The 13,551-nt window shown below is 36.9% G+C and overlaps 1 protein-coding gene and 1 long non-coding RNA gene across 2 annotated transcripts in view; one reads left to right on the top strand and one right to left on the bottom strand.

Moving 5' to 3' along the window:
* Positions 1-5,985, bottom strand: part of LOC126873282 (uncharacterized) — a 47,869-nt gene extending 41,884 nt beyond the window's left edge. Inside the window, exon 1 of the mRNA XM_050633999.1 lies at positions 3,722-5,985. Coding sequence (XP_050489956.1) covers positions 3,722-3,924 — 203 coding nt within the window. The 5' untranslated portion in view covers positions 3,925-5,985. The remainder of the gene's footprint in view (positions 1-3,721) is intronic.
* LOC126873295 (uncharacterized) lies at positions 3,959-8,090 on the top strand. Its single transcript, XR_007692360.1, has 2 exons — positions 3,959-4,058; positions 5,979-8,090. It is a non-coding gene; the product is annotated as an uncharacterized LOC126873295 (long non-coding RNA).
* Positions 8,091-13,551: the final 5,461 nt, after the last annotated feature.

Below are 13,551 nucleotides of genomic sequence, written 5' to 3'. Positions count from 1 at the left end.
TTCCTGTTGCCTGGAAAATACCTAGTGGTGTTTCAAAAGCCAAAAATGTAAGTAACTACTTATTTTATATTTTATTTAAGTCGATTTTTTATATTTCATGATAATTATTATTAATTAAAAAATAAAATTTGATTAAAAATTTGAAAACTTGTAAATTTTTCATTCCTAAATTGAATATTATTAAAAAAAATATTTATTTAGTAGAAATTAGTCTTTTATCATTTCAAACTTTTAAAGTAATTAACACCGTCATTACGAGTAAATTAAAATATTCTATGCTTTGTTACAGTTTTCTTCCATTGAATTCGACGATTCCAATTTGATAATGGCTTGATGACAAACTGGATCAGAACATCATCGAAGGCAATATTCTTCACATCTAACCGTGAGTCGCATGTATTTGTGTTCCTCCGGTCATTCAATCATGTCGAAGGATGAATGATCCGAATCGACACGGGTGATTGGTTGTATACGTAGAATTTTTGACGAGCATAGTGACCGCGGGTATTTATACCCGTGAGTAATAACATTTTTTGTCTATATTTTATTTATTAGTTTAGGATAGGTTTTCTTGCACACCGCGTTTTTAAATGTTGATGCTAATATATATAATATATATAAGATGATATTTACATACTGCAATATAAAGTATTTTGTATAAGTAATATAATGTTATGAGATATAATTAGTATATATATATGCATATGATTGAAAATTTCACAATATATTCATTATAATTATTTATAAAATCAAAGTATTTTGTAGTGAAGAAGTCTGATACCCTCAGACTTCGTTAATATGGAAATTCAAGTATGATTAAAGTTATTATGATGCTGATGAAGACTATAAATGATTTGTTTTATTTTATTTATTTTATTTATTTTAATGTTTTACTTTATTCTTATATTTATACCTTTATTCTTATAATTATACCATTATTTATGGTATAGAGCAGTTTTATCATTTGAGTATACACAGTATAATTTCAGTAAAATTCGGAATATGAAATATGAAAGTATATGTTAAAGTATAACTCTGTCTGTCCGTTATGACGGATGTTATCAAATTTCACGTACAAGAAAACATTTCGCGGCAGGCTGATATCAGAATCAAAACAAGTTGTGAACGTTTTTTTGTGTTTTCAAAGATGTGTTTTGATAAAGATATCGCCTGAGGATATTTTGAGTAATAAAGTTCATTTAGAATCCATTGTTATTCATTGATATAAATATTACTTGCTTTGAATCTTAGTTTATATTTAATAAATATCTGTATTCTTCATTAATTTCCTTCATTCTAGCTTAATAGTTTAATTGTTCATTAAAATAATAAAGTAAAATGCAGTATAGAATTATTAAAATTTGAAATGAAATTAGATTGCAAAATCAAAGAATATTAGCCCGTTAGACAGAAAATATAATAGATAGGCTAATCATATTTTTAGCATAGGATTTTCAGGTTTAACCCCTTCCATGTTCATTGTCAGAATCTCACTCACGTGCCCAGGTGCTTCTTGGGTGGGAGGAAGGCAATGGGCATGATGAGTAGTCTATAAGCTTAACAATTTTTTCAGCGACTGACGTTGCGTTAGCGTATCGTGCACGACGTATTTTCCACTGTGTGTGTGTGTGGTTAGGCTGTGGAATTGCGTCGTTTCTGCTATTTATTATAATCTTGAAATAGTTATGGATTCGGAAATATGAATCCAATTACCATTGGAAATAACATTGTTAGTAAATAGGTATAGTGGATGTAAATATTAATATTACTAATCTCAGTATTAAACTAATGATAATTACATTGAGTAAAATACAACCTATTCCAGTCAAATTATTTCTTTAGATGATATACATATACATGATTATATACGATTATGGGTATTTAATTAAAATTGAAATTTAAATATATTTGGATAATTAAAGTTGAAATATACAGAATATTTTTACGCAATGGTCGCTAGCCATCGTCAGTCGATTTCAGGGAAATGGTACGTACTTTAGAGTGTGAAAGTTGTATGCCAAACTCGGGTGTCGGAGGCGTCCCGGGACGTCTCTCTAGTGTAGGCCTTTGCGCCCGGGTTATGTGTGAGAACCGTGGAGTGAATGTGTTGGTGTGCTTGTTTTGCCATTTTTTTCAGGTTTAAATAAAGGTTTCCGGGTAGGATAGGTAGCATATTTTCTGGTATGAGTGTTAACTATAAGTAGGTAGGGCCGGGCAGGTTGGCACAGTCTTTCGTCGGGTAGGCGCGTTTTCGCGTGTCCAACCTGTTTCAGGAAATTTGATTTGAAAAATTGACGGTGAAGCTGGCATCACGAATGGAGCATACCATTTGTCTTGAGCCTTGCCTATCGATTTTTCGAATATCGCGGTCGTGGTCGCGAATGGGTTCCGAAACGAACGTTTATTGCTCGAGCTTGCACATGCGAACGGACAGCGGTCGCTATGATCGTTGGTCGTCCATGTGCGCTGGGAATAGCATCCGCGATTTATCTTTTTATTTTACCTTTATAAGTTATTTTTTATTTTGCGATTAGAAAGACTCGAGCCTAGATTTAAGTTTCAGCGGGCATTGCGCCAGAAGAAAGAAGAGGTTATGAGCCGAAGAGGCCCGGCAAACTGCCGTTCAAGAGGGCAACTACCAATGGCTCTCCATCCTTTGGATCATCCAGAGCATGGAAAGTCATTCTCGTTACTACTTTGTCACTATGCACGCTTTTAGTATTTGTAGTAGTAGTAGTAGTAATTCTTTCTTTTCTTTTTTGGCTGATGTATATGTCGGTCCATCGTCACATTGGGTAGATCGCGGTTTTTCTTATTAGTGTCGCGAGAGATTAATTACGGGTTGAATTAGAGTTGCGAAATAATAACGTGCCTTTTTATTAATGTTGCGAGAGAATGATTACGGTTTGAATTAGAGTTGCGATAAAATGATAATCGCGTCTGTTTTAGAGTTGCGAATTACGATATCGCGATTGTCTTTTGCAATTTTTATTATGAACTTTTAGAACTTCCTAGAGAATTTATACGTATCAGAATTTATCCTTTTCTATTGTCGCGATTGTTTAATTTAATTAGTTTTCTAGTTAGAGTTGCGTCGATGAATGATCGAGTTTTTGAAAGTAGCGTTGCGCTTATTATGCCCAATCTCCTCCCACTGGAAGCATGTTCCTGCTCCTGCATCATCAGATGCAGTTTCACCAGTAGCCTCTTATATGGCTGCGCTGGACCGTTATTAGTGTTGCGAACATTTAAATCTGAGTGCATAGATTAATAGATATTAGTGTTGCGCAAATAATTTACACGGAAATATTCTTTTCTTCTTCTTTCTCTTTCTTTTTTTGCCAGTAGTGAATTAGTTAATATCGCAAATATGATGAAGCACTCGTCGCGATTTGATTTTGAGAATTTTCTATTTCATAATTACATATAGTAAATTAAAATTTGCGGAATAGAATAAATATTCCACTCACGGTTTGTTTCCGGGGATTGTATTGAGTGGATACTTTGATGGCCCTTCTGGCTTTTAGAGTCATTTCTTTTTCAGCTCCTTTTATTATTGTATATTATACAGAATCTGATAATAAGGTTTAATTGTAATTCTAAGTAATGTTGTCATATTCTTCTATAAATCACTAAACAATTCGTTAAATACCTCCCTTGCATTTATATACAGTTCCTTACTTTCCTTCATTATCCGTGATATAATAGAAAACTGACTTACCTGTCGAAAGTAAGACTGTCTTGTCCATAATCACACGTGTTGCATCCGCTGCACCTCGATGATAAATCAGATTCTCGATCGGCATCATCGGAGCGACCATGTTCCTTTCGATGATCAGTTACAATACTCCACGTTCTATGGATAAGGTAGAATAGGTAAAGCGACTTGCTTCGTTGGCAAGGCTGCGATCTTGTGTTCCCCATTTTATCAGTTGTCAGTATTTTTCGACGTGTAATTCTTTATTTATCTTGACTTTTATTGCTTTAATCAGTTCTCAAAGAAGGTTTGAAATTTCGATAAAAGTAAACTTTCACAATTTGCGATCATACGAAGTAATGTAAGAAAGCACTTGTTTCTAGTTTCTTCTTATTTCATATCTTTATAGAGTTTTTTCCATTCTCTTTATTTCATTCATTTACAGTTCCATTCACTTTTATTTCCTCAGTTTAATTCGTTTTAACGCTACGAGATACATTAACGATATGCACCGCGTACAGAGTGCTTTTTGTAATCCTCTTTGCTCGCAAGATTTTTCTCCTTATCGATCAGATATCTTGCGCGATACGCCCACATTCCTTGGACAATGAGGAATTTTTCTCGCGCGATGTCTCACCGATATCACGCTATCTCCTGCATTGTCTTTGCCTCCGCCAGCGTGCGTTCGTACTTGCGTAATTACAGGCTTGGCTGACCCCTCGAAGGGTGCATTTATAAATTAGCTGCGTGTGTCTACCCTTCTTTCTCCATCGGCGGAAGCGTTAAAAGCACGTCCTCGTAACTTTATTAACATATCTCGACATGCAAATCCATAAATTATCCCCACGATTTTAACACGTGATCGTTTAAGCGATTTCTATGTCGTTATTTGTACGTTTCTATCGGGTGATATACGAACAGTACCTTGATTGCATAATGTCATCGATGCACTTACACGTGCACCCTCGGTTCGTGCTCGGTTGAAACTTAATTTTTGCTTAATTACGCCTCCATTAATTAGAGTAATTCGCTCTACGGGTACAATTATAGTCTCGTTACTGATACCGGTACACACGTCCTTGCTACGATTCACGCGACATATTATCTTCGTGTCGTTAACGTCATTAGTGTCACAGTAGCCGGTGGCTCGACGATTCCCATACTTGTTGCTCGTGTATTGCCATCATGTACGGCCCCCGTTGGCGCACTCGGATGGAAAAGAACGAGTTGCTTCGAAACGCGTCCTGTCGCGAACGTCCACAGCCATTCATCTTATCCAGTGGCACATTAGACCTTTCGTCGTGCAAATTTCTTTCAAATCGATATAACGGCGTCCCGATGGAAATTTCGAACGATTCACGATTGCACACGTACCACGCGGAACGAATCGAGAAGTCTTATCGTTCCATGCCGATTTACAGCGATAAGAATCTAATGAACAGTTGGACGAATCAATTTGTCCGAAGAAAGTAAACACTGTTCGCACCAAGTGTTAAAAGAGGAATTGATTAATCGATGAATGACGAATGACGCGACGAGCGGAACCTCTGTGAACTTTTGCAAAAACCCAGCCAGACGGTATGGCTAGAAAACCTAGTGATCCACTGACACGCGAAAAATCGTTGAAACCGTTATTACGCTGCATTACGAGCTCATTCCGACGCAGGGAGCATTTTTCCTCCGTTTAAGGCAATCGATTTCTTACGCCTTTCTTTCTTTCTTTCTTTCTTTCTTTCTTAGAACTGTTATCCGTAGTACTGTTCGACTTGTTTTCTCTCAAACGACCGAGATCGCTAATGATTCTGTCTCTTTAGTAAATAGATCAGACATTCTTCTTACACGTGAATCCGATTCATAATAAATCAAATCTCATGGTATAAATATGGCAATATCTGCCGATGCTATTTGTATCGTAATATTTACCAATACAACGAGTCGTCACAAACCGTCTAGTTGAACCATAATCTACGCATTTCGATCGCTCGAACGGTCTCGTACGAGGTCCTCGCCGATGCGTGTCGCCGGTTTAATTGCACTGAATTTCTCTGGAACGCGCGTCTCTGTTAAACGTAAAAAACGTTAGCTCTAAAATCGAGTGAAACTTGTCGAATGGCCGAATCCGTCTTATAACTTCCTGTCCACTGGAGAATCACATTTCACTTTCTTCGACGTCTGTGTCACGCGTCACTGCCGCCGACGTTTACCACACACTTGGTTTTCAATCGTGTTCCTCCTTTCTCGAAGCAGCGGGCGTTCGCTAATTATATATTTTCTGACGTAGGTTGGAAATTGGCGCGTGTACGCGAACCCCATAGGTATGTATCGAAAGGTCGGTAAAAATCTTTGCACGAGAGGCTGCAGAGGCATTCACCGGGCGGGTTTCAACAGCCGACTGCCAACTCGTGAATGCCCCGAGGTGCACGTGTGAGCATCGCCTCTCTCCAACGAAGCTCCTCTACATCCCGCCTCGCGGTCGCCACCGACGTCCAAGAGAATTCACGAACCGCGTGTGGGTCAAGCCACGACCTACGTCGCACCAGTGCCCTGTAGGTCGCATCGAATACGCGTAAACAAGGCATCGATTCACTGGGTCAGCTTCCTCGATCTATTAACCCTTCATGGTCGTACGTTGATCTGAACTTTACATTTCGTTCCGCTCTTCCTACTTTCGACAGTTATTCGGTCATTAAAACGAAATTAACTTGTTAATCTTTCGTGATTCTACGTACATCTGAACTTTACATTTCGTTGCATCTTTTTTTTTCTCATACATGAGATGTACACGTATGTAGTCTTTTATACTGAAACTTAATTCCATACAAAGGTACGTATGGCAATGTAGGTTATTTGAACGAAATTGTTCAATCTATTAACTTTTTATGGCTTTACGGTCGACTGAGTTTCATCTTTCGACTTATTCTTTTTTCCTTTTTAGATACAAGATATATGTACTTTTTTATACTGAAGTTTAATTGATTACAAATACGTCGATGTAGATTATTGAAACGATATTGATGAATCAATTAACCTTGCGCAGTTTTGCGTAGATCTGAACTTTATGCTTTTTTTTTTATTCGTTTAACATATGAGAAATGTATACTCTTCTGTGTCGAAGCTTAATTCGACACAATTATGTCAACGTAGATTATTGGAACGAAATTGGTTAATCTATCAACCTTTCGTGGTTCTACCGTGGTTCTACTTTGATCTGAATTTTTTATTCTTTTATTTCCAACGTATAAGATTTATTCTTTTGTATCGAAGTTTAATTTGATACGAATATATCTTTGCAGGTTATTGAAATTACATTGGTAAATCTATTATTAATTGACAGATCTATTGGTAAATCTATTAATCCTTTGTAGTTCTACGGCAATGTGAACTTTGGATGTCTTGTATCTTTCTTTCCTATTTTAGTATATCCATAAAACGTATTTCTTCTGCATTAAAACTTAATTCGATACAGAAATATGAATCACTTGCAATGTTGCGTCAAGTTGAACTCTGGACATTGTTTGCCGTATCACATTTCCTACTTTCGGAATGTAAAATAGTTTTTTGTTGTATGAAAGTTAAAGCTGATAGAAGCCTGTATGTTATTGAATCTCGTTTTTTAACATCTGTCTACGACAGAGGATTCCAGGAATTTATTTAATATTTCTTTCGTCACTATTTCTCTTACCACCATAATTGTGCAATTACATGTTTAAAGAAATTGGAAGACTCATAGATAAGTTACCTCAACTCTTACTTATTCATGCAATTTTTTGCATATCTCTGATTGATGTAACGAGCTTCTGTAAAGTATCTACACTATTGCGTTTGAGCAATTTCTGCACATTATTTCACTGCTAGATCATTAACAGAAGAAATGAGAAGCAACTGATAGAAATTTCTGTAGATCTTACTGAAGATCGACAAGCCTGATAAGATCGAGATAAACGATCGAGTAAATTGCCGTGTGATTTTTTCAGTGTTCATGAGTTTGTAATTTTCATTGGGGAAAAGGAACGCGATGGGCGTGTAATAGGAAACTGATTTCGAACCTGGTGGTTGGATTAAGGGTGAAAGTAAATTGTTCGTTGGTTTGTCGAAGAATGTTTATTCGAAGGGGAAGCCGGCGTCGATCGCGGTTCTCTCGATTTACAGGCATCGTCTGAATCGCGCTGGAACGTCGAGGTAAAAGGTGAAATTCCAAACGAGTCTTCTTCATCGCGAAACATCCTCGGAACATTAATAAGACGGCTCGCAAAATAGATACTTCCTCGCTGCGTAATTCGCATCCTGCGAGTGAGTCGGATAGATTCGGTTCGTTTTAATATGCGAGAGATTATCCTGACCATCCTCGAAGTGAATGTACAAAAAAAAAAAAAAAAAAAAAGAAAAAAAATGAATGTTACCGCGTTTGTTAGTTTTCACCGAAGATGAAATCCGTTAGTACCCAGGTCGTGTTGATTTTACTGTGATTTTCTAATGAAAGGTAATCAAGTACCGGTGCGGGATAGAATTGGCAAGAAGCGTGGTTTTCACGACTGAAAATGGGTCTGCACTGTAACAGACACGCGAGAAAGACCCCTTTAATCAACGAAGCAGGAAAACCCCGAAGAAAAAACGTTATTTTCACTAAGCGATTTATTATTGTTTGCAGAGACTGTCACTTGTTAGTCATTAAGATTCATCAATCTTTCCGATTCACAATATCGAACGTGAAAGGGCGATAATATATCGTTTAATCTTTCTCGGCAAGTGTTTCTTCTTTATCACTGAATATTTTAATAACTTCATCTTTTAATCTTATGGCATTTTGCCTTCAACCTTATGCTCAACCTTGATGCCATTTTGACTTCGATCAAAAATTGATTCTTCAATTTCGCGCTAATCTAGTTGGATTCATGCGATCTTCCTTAATCGAAGATTCCCGGGAACCTAATAATTTACGGTAATTGCACTGCCGTGTTATGCAATCGAAGATTATAAGATCGACACAATCTATGTATATAAATATAAAGTAATATCCGCGGTGTTAGTGACGGTAGATCGAGTTTTCTATTTGACGAGTACTAATAACCCGTGTAAATCTCGTAGCGGGACCAACAGGTTTTCGGCTTAAACACCATATTTTACCGTGCAATCCTAACACCGAAAACGTAAAATGGTCTACTTGTACATTATCGTTCATAAGTATTTTATAAGTATTTTATAAGTATAGGTATAAGTATATGTTATATAAAACATTTTAAAGTTTCCTTAACGCTATAATGAGAAACGAAAATATATATAGAAATTACAGGATATTTACTTCTAACATACTATTAATACAAAATTAATGCATATTAACTGTTTAAACGTTTTTATAGTCTCTATGAAATATATATACTTGTACCAAGTACCTCATAACTTTCGCGTACATCTTCAGATTTGTTTTAAACTTTACCAATACAATCTTCAGCCTTATTACAATGCCAGTGAAATTTCAAAATACACATGAAATTTCAGACACACATATACATATTGATAAAAGAGGTTTCTACAAGTATTTGAATGCTTTCGTAAGTTGTTACAATGCAGTAATTTGAAAGTATCGAAATACTTATGGACAGTAATGTATTTCCAGATTGAATAGAACGTTGTGAATCTCTAACCAAAACAGATCAGTCCGTGTTCCGTGCACAAGATAAGCGATTGCACTCGTGTATCATTCGGTGAAAAGAAACCGTAGCTACTTCCGGCTTCTTGTGCAATGTCGGGAACAAGGAAACGCTATGAACGTACTAATGAGATGGGTCTTGCAATTATTATCGCACGTCGCAGCGATTTGGCTCGTAAAGTCGCATTGCGACTCTGATTCTTTGTCTTCTTCTATACGTTATCGTTCATCGTTTTTCCATTCATTGCTGCAGATGTGTGATCGTAATTATAGATTCAAGTGGTCGCATTTTTCAACTCTGTTACATTGTTAACAAGGTGGAACCGGAGCTCTTGATTATTTATATGATCCACTTAGGAATAATCTAAAAATTTCAAGGCTTCTCCGCTATTACAATTGTATACAATGTACCGTCAGATTTATACGACTGTAGGCAATTTTTTTAATCGTAAAATAAACTTTATGTTCTTTAGAACCTGCTATACTGATTTCCTCCGTACGTATTTAATTTGTTTGGTTGCTTGATCGTATACAATAGAACGTAAGATTTATATGATTATATGGCTTTTTTATTGTAAAGTGAATTCTATGTTTAAAGCCTGCTATACTGCGATCATTTATTTGAGCAGGTTTTTTTGTTTCATAAATTTATAAAGACAATTGCCTGTAAGAGATTTCACTTTTAAGTCACGGTTAAGTGGTAATTTCAAAAGTCAAACGAAAGACTGAAATTAAGAATTCCCTATAATTTAATACATTGAAGAAAATTACAGGCACTCGATGTTCCCTTTATTCCGAATGGCTCTCTTATACAATTCTCCTATGAAGTAGAGGATAAAATAAAAAAAAAAAAACGGTCTTGACAGCCGGTCGTTAAATTCCAGGGAAGAAACATAAAGTAAAGTCAGAGTACAGATCTAAGAAAAGTAGGCATACCGAAAAATACGTGAAAATGTAACGCCTCGAATATGAGTGAAATTCAAATAAAAGTTTTTAAGGAAACGCCGTTTTAATCGTATTAGATCAAATCGAAATAGTGTAAAGACAGAACCAGCTTATTGATTCTTCGTATCAGAGTCGCGCAAACTATGTCCCCCAAGCTAAAACTTCATTTTCATTTGATAACTGATCGTAACCTTTGCGTAATCGTGTCGTGAATGAAAGCTCGATCCTTTCACGCGAGGTAGTGACCTTTCCGGTTGCGAGAGATCGTCTCGTAGGAAGCGTAAAACGTGGCTGCTGGTTAATCCATGGGTCAGGATGGATCCAACGTGTACGGTGATTCTTCTGGGTCAGATTCACGCTTGACCTGGGCTGAACGGATACTTGTAACCATGTATCAAGCGGCAAGAACACTGCTCCTTCCGGATGCTTGCGCAATGTAGGGAACAAGGAAGTCGAGAAGGAAATAATAATTATTACCGTCTTACAGTAGCAAATCGTTGTCCGGCGAACGAACGAATCGTTGGAGCATTCACCGAAACTAAATCGAAGCTTTTGCTTTCGAATGCTCGGAATAACAGCAACAGATCCTCTACAGCAGAACTATACAGTAGAAATTTGACTTTGTCAGGAAACAAACAGTTTATACGTGTGCTACACATATGTAATTAGAGTTAATATTATTATGCTCGGATGAGTGAATTCTACCAGTGAAAGTTCAGATAAATAGAGTTCTATTGTAAGATGTGATTATTATAATGGCCCAATAGCGAATCGTTGTCATATTACGAAGCCATTGGAGCATTCATCGATATACTTTTCTATGTCGAAGTTGTATATATATATATATATATATCGCCATAGGTTGATCTATTAAATTTCCTTGGTTCTACATCGATCTGACTTTTACGTTCCATTCTATTTTTTTTTGTTTTATCTTGCAATTATCATGCTGGTACGGTAGCAGATCGCAGTCATGCAAACGGATCATCGGAGCATTAACTGAAACTAAATGAAAGCTTTTACCATCGAATCATCGAGCACAGATCGCTTCTGTATTAAAACGCGCGCGAAGAAGATCGCGTTGTTGGTCGTTTTGTAACGTTCGCCGATGGGATCGATAGCCTTTCACGTCGATCGCTTCGGAACGATCGATTATAAAACGTTTCAACGTGGTCCATTTGGAGAGTCTGCGCGGAGCTTCTTACACGCGATTTACCTCGAACGTTTTCAAAATTATCACGTGATGAATATCGTGAATAGGAATCCAAAGATTACAAGGTTTTGTACCGGAAGCATAGTGAATCGGCACCATAAAAAGATATTGTTCGAAAATTACAGTGGAAGACTTAGCCCGATGGGCGTTCCCCGCGAGCTTACGTAAAATGAAGATACGATTCCATGAGAAGAAGCGCATGTACAAAAAGGATACGTAAACCGTACTATAATATCTATAATACCCGTGTGACCGTGGTTTGGCATCGCTATGTAGGCAGTACACGGGGAGATCGTGGCTGGGAATTACGTAAGCTTCGCGAGAGAAAGATTGTCCGCTAGAAAGCATGTCAATGTAGCAATCTGGCCGTTTTTATATAGTTTTCTAATAGCCTGTCTCTTGTTCGCTGTAATTCTTTGTCGTCACGCTCCGACCATCGAAACTAGAATAAATCGATAGTTTTCATTCAATAAAATTCCTAATATCAGTTGAAAAGTATTATGGAATTACAGAGTATCGGAAATATCAATCTTCCAGCACGTCGTTCAACCTAGATTTTTTTCAATCGGACGACAGAGAGAAAGAGAACACGGTGAACGGTTAATGCGTCGTCCTTCGCCAAAGGCAAAGAATTAAATCGAGTTAAAAAGTTGACGGAGCAGGATCACCGTTAAGTGGAACAAGGTGTCGCCCCGTATTACCTTCGCCGACTGACCTATAAATTTCGCATACATTAAAATATGTTTAGTCCAATTTTTACGAACGAACACACCTTACGTCGTCGAGGTACATACGAAAGGCCATCAGCATGTTGATGGTTTTAAATATCTAGGTTCGTTGAACTATCACGAGGATAGAGACAGCTAATTTTTCAAGTTCTATATAAACGTTCTTAATGCTCCTTACATATGCCTATAAATCACTTCAGAAATCTGTCGATGGATTTCTCGTTATCTTACGATATACTCTTTAACTTGCCTGTTTTGCATCGAAACTGTACTAGTATTAATAAGGAGTTAATGATATAATTTGACATAAGTCGTATACATATGCATATTTTCCGTAGTATTTTTCTTTTGCCCGTCGAGACGAGCAGTAGCAAAAGATGGATAGCACTCGGTCTAGTGATTGAAGACGCCGATCGTATCGTCGAAGAAAGGTGATAAAACACGTCTTCCCAATAAGCACCGACAGGCGCAATTACGGTTATCTACAGTTAAGGTCAGGGAAAAAAGGAGTTCGGGTCTCGTCGGTCTAGTTTGCCATGTTAGATCGATGCGCGATTGCACCTCTGTACTCGTTCGCTTAGAAAGATGTATCCAACGCGTATGCGGCGATGGCCGAGCTACGCCCATCTTAGACGGTATTATATACCGTTATATTATTTATAACGAGGAAACATATTTTGCCTACGCTTATGCGCCTTCCCGCCCTCTATGCCTGCATTTTCTTCGCTTCCTTCATTCGCCACGATCATACGATCGTACTTTCGTTCGAGTGTTAATTGCAGTTGCAAAGACAGTATCGAGTCGACCAGTGTTATTTATAAAGCACGACAAGTGTCTGCACCGATTAGTTTATCAACTTATATCGCGGATTATTAAACATCTTTGAATGCGCCCGCCGCTTAATAACAGGAACCCACTTTATCGACCTTCATTTTAATGATCTCGTTAAACGTACCTTGTCTGTGGTTAAATCTATATTAATTTCCCACAGTGGTTTGCTGGACTGCCTTTTTTTGTCAAGGATTTTATGTCTTTTTAATCCATTCTTTCATCCTTCTATTTCTGAGATTATAGATTCATATGTAATGGCATGCCAAGATTTCCGATCAGAATACATTTTTAACTTTATATTCGAAAGATGATATCTAAAAGAATTTTAAATAATATTTGGGTATAAGAGTATGACTAAGAAAATAGTATAATACACAAGCACTGTTAAATGATTGTATAACATTACTTAAAATTCTTTTTAATAATAATAAAAGAATATCATTTTTAAAATATAAAGTGAGAAATCTCTCTGATCAGAAAATTTTATATG

This window comes from Bombus huntii, chromosome 14, assembly GCF_024542735.1.
Source record: "Bombus huntii isolate Logan2020A chromosome 14, iyBomHunt1.1, whole genome shotgun sequence".
Lineage (NCBI taxonomy): Eukaryota > Metazoa > Arthropoda > Insecta > Hymenoptera > Apidae > Bombus > Bombus huntii.
The sequence above is the reverse complement of the archived record's forward strand: the minus strand, read 5'-3'. Positions and strand labels throughout refer to the sequence as shown.